Below are 17,139 nucleotides of genomic sequence, written 5' to 3' on the forward strand. Positions count from 1 at the left end.
ACCAGCTAGAAACAGCTTTTGTAAGGAAACAGGTTAAGGAGAAAGGGTAGAGAAGAAGGGGGACTTAGCATAGGGAGTGAGGCAGAAAAATAAGTGCTTCCAGGGATAGAAATTTTGGAAAGTTGTAGCTGTTGGGACTTTGGGAAGATGGGAGCAGCAAGAAGCTGCCATGTGCATGTGTGGGGAGGTGGGTGAGCAGAGAGTGGATCTGGGGAAATTTAAGAAGACAAATGTCATCTATGTCATGATTTTTATCCCCTGGCCTCGCACTTATGGGCAGTTTATTCCATACTGGACAAGAGGGGAACATTTCCTGCTCTTCTTCAATTTAGTCTCAGAGAAGAAAAAAGGACAAATTTGATGCTTATGTTTTCTTATCTTTCTTCAGTAAGAAATTCACAATGACTTAACCTGGATCATACTAGTGTGATGTATCTACTGCTCAAATATCAATAATTTCTTTAATAATTATTATATGGTCTTGCAACATCTAATAGCATCTTCGGTTCTTCGTTAAATTCTGTTGTGATTGAACTTATCAGATGAGTCATGTTCTCAGTGACACTGTAAATCTCTTAAGGGTAAGGCTGCTGTATAACACTTTTCTGAATCTATTATGGCTGGCTGTCTAGTGCAATGCACATAGCAAATATGATGTAGGTTTACTTGTCTCTTCTAGCCTATGCACACTGCGTCTTTCACTGGAGTTCAAGTAACTGTCTTTGAAAGAATGCTTCATTATTCTCACTGAAAAACAGACAGTGGAATAGTCTTGATCGCAGGCAAATGCCATACTAAAGAGACTAAAATTTGTATCAGGAGAGAAAGGAATTCCATACCTCTCCTCTGTGAAATGTGATTGCATTCACAAGCTGTTAACCGATGAAATGAGGCAGGGTAAATTGTCAAGACAACTTCATCTTGTGAATACAAGGTATCCTTCTGACATCCTGAGAGTTTGTGATAAACGTGCTTTCACACTAACTTGACAGGGTCTTTGATAGAGCATCCCCTTTTACCCCTTTCTAGAACTTGAGTTTAACTCTGTAATATTGAAATAGGAGTAAATAGGCACACTCACTTACCAGATGTGAATGAGAAGTATGGCCAGAGGAGATGAACTGGTGGGCGACTAGAGGCTGGACTCTTCCTTTGGCTAATTCAGCACAGTCCAGGTGCCAGCTTGTAGACTGGGAAAGTCTTTATAAGCTTGTGGACTGGAAAACCTGCATTCTGAGGCTTTTTGACAGCATACCTAGTCAACCTATCTTTTCAAATAGACTGACATCAAGACCCAGGTCTCTATTCATTTATATAGACATTTATCTAATTGACAAATATTTATTGAGCCCTATGAGCTGCCAAGCCCTGTTCTTGCCAGTGAGAACAAAGCACTGAATTTTCTTTTGTGTCATTATAGAATGCACATTTTAGTAAACAAGTCTGACAAATAAGTATCTGATGTTACTAGTAGGTGAGGAGAAGGGGGTGACAGAGGCTGAGATGGTTGGATGGCATCATTGACTCAATGGACATGAGCTTGAGTAAACTCCAGGAGATAGTGAAGGACAGGGAAGCCTGCTGTGCTGCAGTCCATGGGGTCGCCAAGAGTTGGACATGCCTGAGTGACTGAACAACAGCAGGTGATAAAGGCAACAAAGGAAAACAGAGGAAGGTACAAAGCTAGGGAGCGAGAGGTGGAGAGCAAGAGCCCACATGCAGTCAGAAGATGAGCCACGTGAGGCCCAGGCAGAGTTTCAGAGGTGGGAACAGCAAGCTCAAGGGCCCTGAAGTGGGTACCCGCTGAGAATGTCCTAGGAACAGTGGTGCTTATTTTCAGTAGACTGGAGTGTTCTTGGGGCAAATAAAGTCCTTTCTCTCCATGCAGGCTTGTTACATAGAAAGGATGTCACAATCCAGAGGCTGACTGGTGAGCCTCATATCTGAACAAGTTGGGTTAGCGACCAATGATTCACTGCACCAGGCTGACTTAGTCTGAAGCACCCACCTGGTCTTCTGAGCCATACTGCATCTGGTATGTCTCTGGCTAAGGTTGGGATGGGCAACAAGTTCTCTTTCTTGGTGTTTAAACTGAGGTTAGGAAACACTGGAGAAGGCAATGGCACCCCACTCCAGTACTCTTGCCTAGAGAATCCCATGGATGGAGTAGCCTGGAAGGCTGCCGTCTATGGGGTCACACAGAGTTGGACACGACTGAAGTGACTTAGCAGTAGCAGTAGGAAACACTGGGTGAATGGTCCAGCACCCATCAGCTGGGTAGTACTGGCAAGTTCTCCCACTCGCTTCCTTTTTGTAGAGAGCTGATAACATGCCCAAGGCCACACAGGCAGAAACTGAATAGTTTTTGACTGTTTCCTACATCTCTCTCCTGCTCCCTCCTGTCTCTTCAGTCAGGTCCACTCTGGTTGAAAACAAACTTGGTGGTTGGCAATAAACCACAGAAAAGAACATGTATTGACAATTAGTCAAAATTAAGTCTGTCTTAGAGAACAAACTCATGGTGTGGGGGGCGGGGGGGAGGGGGGCGCCGGGGAACGATGGGGGAAAGGGATAGTTAGGGAGCTTGGGATGGACATGTACACACTGCTATATTTAAAATGGATACAAGGACCCACTGTATAGCACAGAGAACTCTGCTCAGCGTTATGTGGCAGCCTGGATGGGAGCGGAATTTGGGGAAAATGGATACATGTTTATGTATGGCTGAATCCCTTTGCTGTCCACCTGAAACTATCACAACATTCTTATCTGTTATACTCCAATATTAAATAAAAAGTTTTTTAAAAAAGAATTAAGTCTGTCTTTACTAACAAAGAGTATTACCCTTTACAGCCTGAATTTTGGGTATATCCGTCTCTTAACATGGCTGCAAGAACTCCTATCTGGTCAGGCCACTTGCTCTGACCTGCCTACAAGGTAAGCATTTCCACAAGCACGATAGTCTTGCCAGGTCAGGGGCTCAGGGTCAATCCCATAGACGTTTCCTACTAGAGACTCTGGAACTTCAACAGTCACAAAAAAACACCCATGTCCTTAGACGTTCAATACAGACCTGCTTACAGAGCACAGGAAAGTATTTCCTCAAAGCAGAGGGCGAGCTAATGGATGATTCCAGGAATCACCAAATCACTCATCTCATGACCTGGTTCATGATTTATTTCAACACACAACCAAGTATTGATGAAGGTGTATTAAGGAATGCACCAGCCTGCTTTTACTTATTTATTGATGCCTCCATTTCAGAGTATTTCATGCGGCTCTCAAGTCAACGAGTAACATCTTACAAAGACACACAGTCCTTTTGCCCCCAGTCAAAGGAGTTTTGCACGCATGGCATCATTTTCTCCGCTTGGCAACAGCTGGCTTCGCTGTCGCGCTGTCCACGAGGGGTTTTGACAGATGTGACTTCATTTGATCCTCTCCTCCCACCCTGCAGGGCCGAAAGGGTGCCCGTCCTCCCACTGGTTTGTCAGTCTGCGATGACGTCCCACCAGACAAGCCTGCCTTTGTCCGAGAGGTGAGATAAGCTAAGGGTCGGGGTTAGGGACATCCGCACGACTTCGGACCGGTTGCCTGACCAAGGACCTCCCCGCAACAAGCCCGCCCGCAATTAAGTTCAGTCGCTCAGTCTTGTCCGACTCCTTTAGACCCCATGGACCGCAGCACATCAGGCTTCCCTGTCTTTCACCATCTCCTGGAGCTTGCTTAAACTCATGTCCATTGAGTCGGTGATGCCATCCAACCATCTCTTCCTCTGTCGTCCCCTTCTCCTCCCGCCTTCAATCTACTAGCCAGGGGCATCCACCCTCCCGACCCACCAGCAGGACTTCGACTCTAAACAAAGCATCGAATCCCGCCGCGTGTTAATCACGTTCCAGAGGCCACAGCAGAGCACCCTCAGGGCAAGAACGATCTGACTGTGCTGCGACCACGGCTCTGGGCTCGCGCCCTTCGGGAGCGGAGGATTTGGGGGTTCTTCTTGCTAAGAACCCTCGAGAAGGGCCGCCGAAGGCCCTCTCCTCGCCGCGGCCGAGCGGGGGAAGAGGAGTGTGTTGCGGAGAGTGTCGCCTCGCTCCCGAGCAACCAGCGCCCCAGCTGCGACCGTAGCACCACACGGGAAACCGGGACTCAGAAACCGTTTACCTCCACTACCGGATTTCCGCCGGCCCCCGCTGCTCACAGGCCCCGCCTCTTCCGCCGACTTTTCCCTCGATGCCCCGCCCCTTCCGCCGGCCCCGCCCCCGTTCAGCCCACGTGTGATCCCTGAGACGCTGGCTGGGTCACCGCGCGTTTGCTTCCGCCAGGTCTCCGGCCGCGTGGATCCCGGCGCGCCCCTGCCCTCTTGGCCATGGGGGTCCCCAAGAGGAAGGTCTCGGGCGGCCGGGACGGCGCGGCTGCCCCGGCCGGCGCAGCCAAGCGGGCCCGCACCGAAGAGCTCACGGGCGTGAGCTTCAAGGCTCAGCTGAGGGAGCCGCAGGGCGCGGGGCCGGGTGAGTGCAGGGGGGAAGAGAGCGCGAGCTTCTGTCTGCGTGGGGCCTCCGTGTGCAGACGCAGCAGCTCCTTTCTGCAGTGAGGGTCAAAGCCCAGCCTCCCGATTTGCAGTCGGGAAACCGGGACCTGGGTGCCGGGGATTCCAGGGCCACGATTTGCTTGATGGTGACAGTTTCCTGCGAGTACGTGCTTCCCCTGCCCGGGCAGCATCTGTCGGCAAGCTTTAAAATTCTTTTTATTGCAATTGTTAGAAAAGTGGATAAATGTACTCCTCATTCATCACAGCAGATATTTATGGAGTCCTGACTGTGAGTCGGGGGCTTCCCTTATAGCTCAGTCGGTAAAGAATCTGCTTGCAATGAAGGAGACCCAGGTTCGATTTCTGGGTCGGGAAGATCCCCTGGAGAAGGGCATGGCAACCAACTCCAGTATTCTCCATGTAGAATATCATGGACAGAGAGCTATAGTCCATGGGATTGCTCAAGAGTCAGTTCGGGGCTGTTCCGTGAGTCGGTTTGCAGTTACTGCCATGGCTCTCAGCTCTGTTTTGCGTAGCTTTGATTCTCCACCACTCACACTGACCTGAGAACATGTAATAAGCTATCACGTGAAGCCACCGCAGGGCCTGTCAGTTGACCAAGATTAGTGACTGATATGAAGTAGATTCTATAATTTCACTTTTTGAAAAATGTGATCACCCTGCACAACTTCTTGTAATCCATTAGAAAGTATTTAAATTATGAGGGCAAAACACAATCGAATTAGGCTAATATGTGGAAACACTGGCATTGTGTCAAAATGAAACCGTGACAGTGTTTCTCTCAAGTGAAAAATTATTAAGTTCATGGCCAGAATATCCTCAGTTTCTAGTTTGTCTTCCACAGATTTTTTTTTTTTTTAAGGATTGATATCTGCAACTGCTAGCTAGTGCTAGGAAGATGATACCTGCTTTAGCACAGAATTATATATTTCATTCATTCATTTGTTCATTAGTTTTTGGGGAAGAAAATGGCAACCCACTCTAGTATTGCCTGAAAAATCCCATGGACAGAGGAGCCTGGTGGGCTACAGTCCAAAGGGTTTCAGAGTTGAACGTGACTGAGTGACTAAGCACATACATTTCATTCATTCATTTGTTCATTATTTAGAAGGGGCTGTTATTTGCTGGGGTAGAGATCAAATGGTAAGAATCAGATGGGCCCTGCCATTTTTACAAGGCATGTGTAAGTGAGAACATACAGTATTTGTCTTTCCCTAACTTGTTTCATTTACTACCTTCAGGGTTCATATAGAATGTTGCAAAAGGTAAAGTTTCCTACTTTCTTTTTTTATTTTTTTAATTTTGGCTGCACTGAGTGGCATGTGGGATCTTAGGATTGAACCTGCACCTCTTGCGGTGGAAGCTTGGAGTCTTAACCACTGGCCCACCAGAAAAATCCCCAGTGTCCTTTTTTAAAGGCTGAATAATATTCCATTGTGTGTATTTCTTTCCTTGGTTTTTTTTTGATGTGGACCAGTTTAAAAACATTTTATTTTGCTGTAGTTATCTATTTGTTCACTCATTTATTTATGTATGGCTGCACTGTACAGCATGTGCCAGCTGAGTTCCCCAACCAAGGATCGAACCCATGCCCCCTGCAGTGGAAGCACAGAGTCTTAACCAGTAGACCACCAGGGTAGTCTGATGTGGACCCTTCCCTGATGTGGTCTTAACCAGTAGACCACCAGGGCAGTCCCTGATGTGGACCCTTTTTTAAAGTCTTTATTGAATTTGTTACAATATTGTTTCTGTTTTATGTTTTGCATTTTTTTGGCCAGGAGGCCTCTGGGATCTTGCCTCCTTGACCAGGGGTTGAGACCTGGCCCCCTGCATTGGAAGGCAAAGTTTTAACTACCGGAAGTCCCTTTTATGTGTATTTCTGTGTATAGATATACCACATTTTCTTTATCCATTATGCCCCTATCAGTTGATGGGGGGTGGGGATGGAGAGCAGGGTTACATTGATAAAGACCCAAAGGATGCTCAGGAGCATTGGATAGTAACCCATCAGGAGGTTTCCTGCATCAGGAAGGGTTCTGCTCTCAACCAGTGCCTTTGAAAGATGCTCCCCATGACTTAAGGACATGTCCTCTCTCTTGATCTCCGTCTCCACCCTGCTTCTCTGTTCCATCTTGTCATGGGCCGCTTCCGGTCACCTGGCTGTTTCCTGCCAGCCATCTCCCTCTGTCACTGTAGCACCTGGGATTGTTTCTAAAGAGACTGTCCTTATTAACATCTGATCATGACTCTAATTTCAGCCCTGGAGGCATTTGTTTCCGCTGCTAAGAAGCTCCCCCGAGAAGACGTGTATGATGTTGTGGAGGGGTACATCAAGATTTCTGTGGAGTGTGCCGAGATTTTCCAGCTCCTGAGTGGGGAGAAGCGCCCTGAAAGTGAAGTATGCTCTTTCTTACCTGGCCTGATGGGGAGAAGCAAAAGTTTGTGCTACTGTTGTGTTAGGGCTTCCTGGTGGCTCAGTGGTAAAGAGTCACCCACCAAGCAGGAGACCCAAGTTCAATCCCTGGGTCAGAAAGATCCCCTGGAGAAAGAAACGGCAACCCACTCCAGTATTCTAGCCTGGAAAATCCCATGGACAGAAGAGCCTGGTGGGCTACAGTCCACGGGGTCGCAAAAGAGTTGGACACAACTGAGTGACTAAATAACAACTATTACGTTAAGCTTGATGAAGAGAAATGTGATATAAATCTCCAAAATATTACCAGCTTTCTACTGAAAATGATGCTTTGTGCCTGGGCTGTAGAGATACATTCGTTTTTGCATTGTAACCTTTGAAAGCCTTTGGAGGAAAGTGCTAACTTGTTACTGGTGAATGATAGCAGAAGGAAGGATCATAGATTCTTGTCTAAACACACTTGGTTTCTGCATGGCTTGCTTTAACGGAAGGGAAATAGGTAAAGATTGTGTGTCCCAGGTACAGATGTATATTGAGTTGTCTTGTTTTCTGCTTCCAAAGGGGTTCAGAATTTGAGGTGTTTATGAACCTGTTGAAGTCTCAGGATTATTGCTGTAAGGCTGTAGACCTGCATATCCCCAAAGCAGTGAGGCGGAATCATTACTAGAAATTTCTCTTTTAATTTCCTTTGGTTTAATTGTAAGCAAGCTGTTCTCTATTTAGCTAGACTCTTGGAGCAAGGCTAATTCCAGAGCTCAGGGCCTGGCAAATCTCTGTGTTTGATTCAGGATCTAGCAGGTTGAAAGATTTAAACTTGCAGGTAACTGTGGCTAAGACAAGTGTCTGTAGAGGCGGAAAAGAAAAGGAGATGATTTGTAAGCACCTCGCTTCTGTCTTTGCAGATGCTTTTAGTATTTCAAGTTTTTGAGGCCATATTATTGCGGACAGCCAGTGACCTTTCCCATTTTCACGTGGTGGGGACCAACATTGTGAAGAAGCTGATGAATAACCACATGAAGCTCATCTGTGAGTCCCTGTATGCCTCGGGTTACAGGTAAGTTGGCTGCCTGTACATGGCCAGGACTAGCCTTGGACTTGGTTGGCGTTCAGCTCTCCACGAGGGCACGTGACCTTCCCTCTACCCGCCCGCAGAGCTGAGCTGTTTCCGAGACTGTGGCAGTGCCCTCCTCCTGTTGTTGGCTGTCCCCTCGCCGTCACCGACTCCTCTGCTGCTATGTGTCCCTCTGCTCCCGCCCTGCCACTCCCCCTGCGGTCTGGGGAGCACCCCAGACCTCCTTAACGCTGCCTGTCCTTTTAACCCCCAACGGCTTGTCTCCTAGGTCCTTGCAAACTCCCTCTCTCTCCACCTTCACAGCCTTGCGGAGGTGTCATCTCAGGGAGGCCCTCTCTGACCGTCCCATCCACAGCTGAAAGTGTGCCATAATATCCACAGCCATCTCCTGACCCACTGTCTGCCTCCACTGGGATGCAGGGTGCATGAAGGTGGGGCCTTGACTGTCTCGTAAATTGCCGTTTTCCCAGCACTTACCTAGAGTGTAGGTGCTCGGTGGGCGCGGATTCTGAGTAACCTACCGCAGGGTGGAAAGGCAGCCAGGCTCTTGCATCTAGAGATGTCCCCTGTGCAGAAGTCTTCTGGCCTGCACTCGGTGCGGGTGGGGTCCAGCTCCATGATGATTTACTGGAGAGAGACATCTCCATTTTCTCTCTGCCTTCATCTTGTGTTCTAGGATTGTCCTCAGACTCAGTTTTTTCGCTTTCTTTGAAGATTTTGTTAGGGTACTTTTTTTCTTAAAGAAAGGGCATGTCTCCGTGTTTCCTTCCTCCTGGCTTCTGGTGTGGGGCCAGCAGACCGGACAGACAGGTTGCAGCTGGCTTGAGGCGAGGGGGCCTTTGTGGTCCTACCGTCACGACACCAGGTCCCGCTTGTCCTGAACAGGATGGCTCGAGCCTGCCTGAACCTGATGGCCGCCATGGTGACCCAGGGTCCCGAGGCCGCCAGAGACGTCTGCAGCCATTTCGATTTGAATAAGAAGACCTTGTACACCCTGGTGACCAAGAGGGATCCAAAGGTGAGGAGTGTCTCATGAATTTCCCCCTGCCCCGAGTGTTTCCTTTCCTTCCAGGGGGCTGCGGTGGTTCCTGGGTCCTCCTCTCTCTGGCCCGGGTCCTCCTCTCTCTGGCCCCGGTCCTCACATAGATGGAGCGGGAGGCCTCTGTGTGAAAGGTGTGCCTCAGCAGCCACTTTGAGCCTGTGAGGAAGGGTGGCCTCACCCCGGCCGGTGGTGGGGGCTTGGTCACCTGGTCGGGCCTGAGTGACAGGGACGTCTGAGGCCAGCTCAGCGTGGCAGGGCCTCTCTGGCCCGTGAGGATGGTGCAGCTGGCAGGCGTCTTCCCAGAGTGGTGGCGGTAGTCTCTGCGGGCCTCGCGGGGTGGTGCTCGTGGTGCTCCTCCTATGCTTGTTCCATCCACTGTGTGGAAGAGCCCTTAAGAGACCACACCAGTGAGGTCATCAGAAATGACATTTATGGCTTTTTAAGAAAATAATTATTATTTATTCTTTGCTTTATTTTGTGGCTGTGCTGGGTCTTTATTGCCCTTCCCGCTTTTCTCTAGTTGCGGCCCGCAGGGGCTGCTCTCCTGTGGAGCACGGGCTTCCCCCCCGCCACGGCCTCTCCCCCTGTGGAGCACAGGCCCTGGGCACATGGATTTCAGTAGCTGTGGCGCTCTGCTTGCAGCTCCTGGGCTCTAGAGCACAGGTTCAGTAGTTTGTGGCACAGGCTCGGTTGCTCTGTGACGTGTGGGAATCTTCCTGGATCGAGGCTTGAACCCGTGTCTCCTGCATTTGGCAGGCGGGTTCTTTACCACGGAGCCCCCAGGGAAGCCTGATGTTTGTGGCTTTTTAATATGTTCCTGTGCCTCCCAGTTAGAAGTCTTAACAATGAGTAGGGGCTGGATTGTGCCAAAGAGAATCAAAGTGTGAACAGTTGGTGATGAGAGTTGTCTAAAGAAGAAAGGTTTTCTAGGAGCTCCAGAAGTTTCTCTTGGGTTTGAAAGGATCTTGAGGGAAAAGCACAAGTTTCAGAACACGTGAGCTGGAGCACGGGCACCCTTCCAACCCCTGTGCCAGCTGTGGGTGGTCGAGGTGCCCCTTCCCCTTTGCAGGGTCTGCCCTCCCCACTGAGCTTCCCATGTGGCGCTCGTGGTAAAGGATCCGCCTGCCAGGGCAGGAGATGTAGGTTCAATCCGTGGGTCGGGAAGATCCCCTGGAGAAGGGCGTGATAGCCCACTCCAGTGTTCTTGCCTGGAGAATCCCCATGGACAGAGGAGCCTGGCGCATTACAGTCCATGGAGTCTCAAAGAGTCGGACACGACTGAAGCGACTTACACACACACACACACACCCTCACTGCTGGCTCCGTCCCCCACGTCCCCTTCCTTGGCACTGGCATCAGGTGACAGAGGCCAACCTTTGTCTGCCTGGGTGGAGGAGCCATGTTAGAATAAGTGGCTTCTGCAGCCAGGTGTGACCTTCTTCGCCAGCTCTTCCTAGGAAATAAAGAGTTTCTATTGCCAGGTGATAACTAGACTGAAGGTGAATCACAGTAACAACAGCGTTGAAGGTTTTTCTGGAATAACGAATAAGGTTTTCTCTGAGGAAAAGCTTCCAGGTCTTCGTGATTCCTGGATATACTATAATCGGTGTGTCCGAAGTTCCACTTAATGAGTGACAGCTCCTGGCATCTGAACGGTGTGTCTGACAAAAAGAAGGTGTGTGCTGTCTGCCCCCGAGGGCAGACCTGGCTCTCTGGTCTTCCCTGGCCGTCAGCCTGGCAGTAATTACCTGTCAGAATCCCTTCCCTTTCCCTCCCTCAGTCTTGGCCCAACCCTCCCTTCCATCTTAAGTAAAGCACACGCCAGCGGACAGGCCACCCGCCACTGCACAGCTTGGAAAGCCCAGTCCTTGTCCGGATCCGGCTGCTTCAGCTCGGGGCCTCCACAAGTCATTGTACCTCTTGATCTGGAAAATGGGAGTTACTGTAGAAATGAAAGCATTTTTGCTTTGCTTAGTCATCTGTATCAAGTATCTTACATACTTTGTGCGTGCTGTGCTAAGTCACTTCCGTCCTGTCCAACTCTCTGCGACCCCGTGGACTGTAGCCCTCCAGGCTCCTCTGTCCATGGGATTCTCGGGGCAAGAATACTGGAGTGGGCTGCCATGCCCGCCTGCTGGGGATCTTCCCGACCCAGGGATCGAACACGCGTCTCTCACGTCTCCCAGATGGGGTTCTTTACCACTAGCGCCACCTGGGAAGCCTGGACCCTCTGCATTGGAAGTGTGGAGTCTTAGCCGCTGGACTACTAGGGAAGTCTGAAACTTTGTATATTGTAGGAAATCATTTCTAGACAGTAAAAAAAAAAAGTTTTTCATGTGGGAAATGTCAGAAACATTCAAAAATAGTCATCAGCACAGTGACTTCCTATGTCCCTGTCGTCCAGCTTCAGGTGCTACCATCCTTCCCTGCCATTGGGTTTTGGGCCAGACAGTCAATTACACAATCAGACAAAGAGTCATGTCCGACTCTTTGCAGCCCTGTTGACTATAACCCGCCAGGTTCCACTGTCCTTGAGATTCGGTTGCCATGTCCTCCTCCAGGGGGTCTTCCCGACCCAGGGATTGAACCAGCTCTCTCGCTTCTCCTGCATTGGCAGGCGGGTTCTTTACCACTAGCGCCACCTGAAGCACCCCTGTTACAGCTCATCGCACATATATTTCGACTATAAATATTTAGTATCTCGAACAGAAAGCAACATTTTAGAAAACAAAAGCGTGGTGCCATCATCATACTTAACACTGTTAATAATTTCTCACCATCATCTAATGCCCAGTTCAGTCTCAGCTTTTCCCCTACTGTCTCAGAAACGTCTGTACCCTCTGTGGTTCAAATCAGGATCCACACAGGGGCTGCATGGGGTGTTCTGCTGGTACTTCTCTTAAATCTCTCCAGATCTTTGGATTTTCTGCTTTTCTCCCACTTTTTTTTTAAGCCATTTAGTTATTGAAGAAGCTAAGGGAGATATTTCTTTTCAGTGTTTTTGGCATTTTGGAAGGAGTTATTCAAGCCTCGTGAAGAAAGAGGATTATGAATATTTTTTCTCATCCAAAGAAAGCATTGTTAAAAGTCCTGTGCCAAAGAGCAGTTTTACCAAATATGTTTTGGTCTATTTCAGACAGTGTTTAGCAGAACATGCCGTCGAGTTCAGGATGTTTTCTCCCTGGGATAACAGCCCCATGAAGTCAGAGTGTAGGAATGAGGGGCAGGCGTGTGTGGCCTTCTTGCCTTTGATGGAGTTTGCTGGAGACGCAGGGTGGCGGCTGGGGGCAGCGAGGGGCTGTGGTCAGGGGGACGAGGCCTGGCGGCGGCTGCTGGAAAACAAAGAGCCAAAGCTGTGTCTTGGGGGTCTTGTTTTCCACCGTGTCAGGAATCTGAACTTTGGGGTTCTCTGGGACATAAAAGATGGATGCCAGCGGGTAAGAACTAACTTCTGTTTCAGTTCAAAATCCATTGCTGGCAGCACCCGTGAGAGGGTCTCTGCTGTGTTCACATGGGATAGAAAGACCTAGAAAGGCAGGTCGGAACCAGCACTCCAGAGCCCTGATTCCCAGGACTTCAGTGGACAGAGAACCCCAAACATCGGGAGCCTTTCCAACTCATGAGGGAAGGATGAAACCTAATTTGAGTTTACCAGGCAAGTTTTCGCATTTTGCCAGGATTCTTTTGAAGTTTAAGGTGTGTGTAGACCAGGATAAGAGAACTGTGCTTGAATCAGGTGGCACATTGGTTTGAATGGTGAGGCTCCAGATGGCTTAGAAGCAGCGGTCACTTGAAGCAGTTACTGAGGACAGGGACAGTGTCCGAGTCACCTCTGCGTCCCTCCAGCCTGAGGTTATGACTCCTTGAGTGTCACTGGCATCGTATTAATGTAGAGTTGGTGAATGAAGGCCCCAGAGCATTGCTGACACTGACGGAGTCAGAGTGTAGCTTATTTTCAGGACTTGAAGGGATCATCGTACCCAAACTGCATACTGTGAAGAGGCCCACAGGTTGGTCCCCAGAACCAGAGGGTAGTTTGGGGCTCTCAGTGTGTTTGGAATAAAGCAGCCCAGGTCTTGCTGAAGTGGGTGCTGTGCTGTGGACGGAGATAAGTTCAGTAAGTGCGAGGACCTTGCAAAGCCTCCACTCGGATGTTACAGAGCGGGGTTGAATGCACATTCTTTTCTCCAGGAGAAACAGCCAATAAAACAAGACAGTTAATTTCATACTCACAGAGGCCTAAATGGTGCCACATATGGTCCTTGAACCTTGAGAAAAAGTGGCATGGAGCTGCCAGGGGAGCGCTGCAAAGGAGGCGCCTCTCTAGGCAGACGTGAGGTAGAGCAGGACGCGGTGTGTGTGTGCAGGTATTTCTTACCATCCCAGGCCCAGTACTTTCTCACTTGGTAGTGGTGTAACCTCAAGGGAGGGGCTCCCCTGGTGGCTCAGCTGCTGAAGAGTCTGCCCGCAGTGCGGGAGACCTGGGTGTCATCCCTGGGTCGGGAAGATCCCTGGAGAGGGGAAGGGCAGCCCGCTCCAGTGTTCTTCCTGGAGAGTCGCAGGGGCAGAGGAGCGTAGTGGGCCACAGTCCCTGGGGTCACAGAGAGTCAGACGCGACTAAGCGACACACACGTAAGCTTAAGTGAGGTTTTTAAAACCCCACTTTCCCATCTATAAGATAGGTGTGCTGGTGTCTCTACCTCAGATTCTTATTGTAAATGAGAAAACCGATATGCACTTGGCAGGGAGCCTGGCAGTCACGAGTGCTCAGGAAACGTTACTGATATGATGCTCCTCACCGCCATCATCGCCACAGCCTCTTCCCCATCCTCATCTGGGCCGTCACCACCCACACGCTCCTCACCCTCCTCACGCTCCGCACCCCCCTCACCTCCTGACCCTCCTCACCCCCCTCACCCCCCTTACCCTCCTGACCCTCCTCACCCCCTCACGCTCCTCACCCTCCTCACCCCCCCTCACGCTCCTCACCCCCCATCACGCTCCTCACCCCCCTCACCCCCTTCACGCTCCCCACCCCCCTCACCCTCCTCACGCTCCGCACCCCCCTCATCTCCTGATCCCCCTCACCTCCCTAACTCCCCCACCCTCCTCACCTCCTCACTGCCCTCACCCCCCTCACCTTCCTCACCCGCCTCACCCCCCTCACCCTCCTCACCCTCCTCACGCTCCGCACCCCCCTCACCTCCTGACCCCCCTCACCCCCTTCACGCTCCCCACCCCCCTCACCCTCCTCACACTCCGCACCCCCCTCACCTCCTGATCCCCCTCACCTCCCTAACTCCCCCACCCTCCTCACCTCCTCACTGCCCTCACCCCCCTCACCTTCCTCACCCGCCTCACCCCCCTCACCCTCCTCACGCTCCGCACCCCCCTCACCTCCTGACCCTCCTCACCCCCCTCACCCCCCTTACCCTCCTGACCCTCCTCACCCCCCCTCACGCTCCTCACCCCCCTCACGCTTCTCACCCCCCTCACGCTCCTCACCCCCATCACGCTCCTCACCCCCCTCACCCCCTGACCCTCCTGACCCCCCTCACCCTCCTCACTATCCTCTCCCCCCTCACTCCCCCACCCTCCTCACCCCCCTCACCCCCCTCACCCTCCTCACCCCCCTCATCCCCCATCACGCTCCTCACTCCCCTCACCCCCTTCACGCTCCCCACCCCCCTCACCCTCCTCACGCTCCGCACCCCCCTCACCTCCTGACGCCCCTCACCTCCCTAACTCCCCCACCCTCCCCACCCCCCTCACCCTCCTCACGCTCCGCACCCCCCTCACCTCCTGATCCCCCTCACCTCCCTAACTCCCCCACCCTCCTCACCTCCTCACTGCCCTCACCCCCCTCACCTTCCTCACCCGCCTCACCCCCCTCACCCTCCTCACGCTCCGCACCCCCCTCACCTCCTGACCCTCCTCACCCCCCTCACCCTCCTGACCCTCCTCACCCCCCTCACCCCCCTTACCCTCCTGACCCTCCTCACCCCCTCACGCTCCTCACCCCCCTCACGCTCCTCACCCTCCTCACCCCCCCTCACGCTCCTCACCCCCCTCACGCTTCTCACCCCCCTCACGCTCCTCACCCCCCATCACGCTCCTCACCCCCCTCACCCCCTGACCCTCCTGACCCCCCTCACCCTCCTCACTATCCTCTCCCCCCTCACTCCCCCACCCTCCTCACCCCCCTCACCCTCCTCACCCCCCTCACCCCCCATCACGCTCCTCACTCCCCTCACCCCCTTCACGCTCCCCACCCCACTCACCCTCCTCACGCTCCGCACCCCCCTCACCTCCTGACCCCCCTCACCTCCCTAACTCCCCCACCCTCCTCACCTCCTCACCGTCCTCACCCCCCTCACTCCCCCACCCTCCTCACCTCCTCACCCACCTCACCCCCCTCACCCCCCTCACCCTCCTCACCCTCCTCACCCCCCTCACCCTCCTCACCCCCCTCACCTCCTGACCCTCCTCACCCCCCTCACTCCCCCACCCTCCTCACCTCCTCACCCACCTCACCCCCCTCACCCTCCTCACCCCCCTCACTCCCCCACCCTCCTCACCTCCTCACCCCCCTCACCCCCCTCACCCCCCTCACCCTCCTCACCCTCCTCACCCCCCTCACCCTCCTCACCCCCCTCACCTCCTGACCCTCCTCACCCCCCTCACTCCCCCACCCTCCTCACCTCCTCACCCACCTCACCCCCCTCACCCTCCTCACCCCCCTCACTCCCCCACCCTCCTCACCTCCTCACCCTCCTCACCCTCCTCACCCTCCTCTCCCTCCTCACCCCCTTCACTATCACTACTGCTACCACTAAGTGAATGGGACTCGCTGGAAGGTGAAGACTCCTCGGTCTCTTCAGGCATTGAAGGCAGTGGTTCTCCATCATGTTAACTTACCTCTTGTCTTTAAAGTTAGTTTGTAATAATTGAACTCGGCAAACGCTGTCGGGTTGAGCAGTGGAGGCTCTGAGCCCGTGTGCTCATGCAGGGCCAGCTGACACGTGCCCTGTGTGACCGTATGCCCTGGATTCTTCGGGCGTAAAACAGGAATGTGAGACACAAGTCTGCCTTAAAGCTACTGAGAGGAGAAACTGGAGAAGTGGCCCGCATAGCTGCTCCTGGGGGGCTGGCCGTTGGTCATGGCCTTTGGGCCCTCGTTGAGGATGCTGCCCTTGGTCCAGCTGACACCCCCACAGGACAGTGCGGACTACAGTCCTGGGAAGGCCATGCTGCATGTGTGATGTGGCTGCATCTGTGTGTCTGCTGTGAATGTCTAATATCTGATAAAAACCAGGCATCACCTCATGGGTGTCTCATCAAAAGCAGCACCAGCCTTTCCATCATCTCTGGATTTTCGAAAACAGAGACCTGTTATCTCATGATGTGAGCGTGGATGGTGTGTAGACAGGCTGAGCATCTTCTGTATACCAGAGCGGTCCCTGAACTAAAAATGTGTGTGTCCTACAAGCGGGGAAGGGGAGACCTATGCTTTGGTATTTAGAGAGGGCTTGAAAGAAGAGGAGCAGCTTGAGAGGGAAAGAGCAAAAGAAAAACCCTTGGTTTCCATAAAGAGATGACCAGTGGTTCTAGACGTCGACCCTCTGACAGTACCAGCCTGGAGAACCCTGTGATACGGGGTTGACCGGGACATTGAGGGGGCAGCCTCGTGTTCCTGCTTCCTCGGGGGGGTGTGTCTCTGTGTGTGTGTGTGGCCGCGTGCATATGAACACCTGTGTGACACGATCTCCTTCGCCCCCAGGGAGTACATGACGTCCGGCTGGCCTACATTCAGTTTGCCCTTTCCTTTCTGATTGCCGGTGATGACAGCACCATCACGCAAGTGCTGGAGTTGAAAGGTAGGAGGGCCTTGTTGTCTTGGGGCCCAGTCTCCCTGTGATTGTTCTGAGTGTTTAGCGGGTTAACAAAGGTCAGCCGCCCCTGTGGCTGCCTTGCACATGGGAGTGAAGGGTGTGTGCAGAGAGACTTTGGTCACTGTGGCTTGAAAGCCGCTGGTCAGTGCAGAGAGAGCAGTCCCTGTT

At 52.2% G+C, this 17,139-nt stretch overlaps 1 protein-coding gene across 1 annotated transcript in view; it reads left to right on the forward strand.

Annotated features, from left to right (window-relative positions):
• Window positions 1–4,348: 4,348 nt before the first annotated feature.
• URB1 (URB1 ribosome biogenesis homolog) overlaps window positions 4,349–17,139 on the forward strand; it is a 76,032-nt gene continuing 63,241 nt past the window's right edge. Inside the window, exons 1-5 of the mRNA XM_052636357.1 lie at window positions 4,349–4,511; window positions 6,811–6,950; window positions 7,868–8,019; window positions 8,923–9,055; window positions 16,860–16,956. Of these exons, the coding sequence (XP_052492317.1) occupies window positions 4,370–4,511; window positions 6,811–6,950; window positions 7,868–8,019; window positions 8,923–9,055; window positions 16,860–16,956 (664 nt within the window). The 5' untranslated portion in view covers window positions 4,349–4,369. The remainder of the gene's footprint in view (window positions 4,512–6,810; window positions 6,951–7,867; window positions 8,020–8,922; window positions 9,056–16,859; window positions 16,957–17,139) is intronic.

The sequence above is a fragment of the Budorcas taxicolor genome, chromosome 1, assembly GCF_023091745.1.
Source record: "Budorcas taxicolor isolate Tak-1 chromosome 1, Takin1.1, whole genome shotgun sequence".
Classification (NCBI taxonomy): domain Eukaryota; kingdom Metazoa; phylum Chordata; class Mammalia; order Artiodactyla; family Bovidae; genus Budorcas; species Budorcas taxicolor.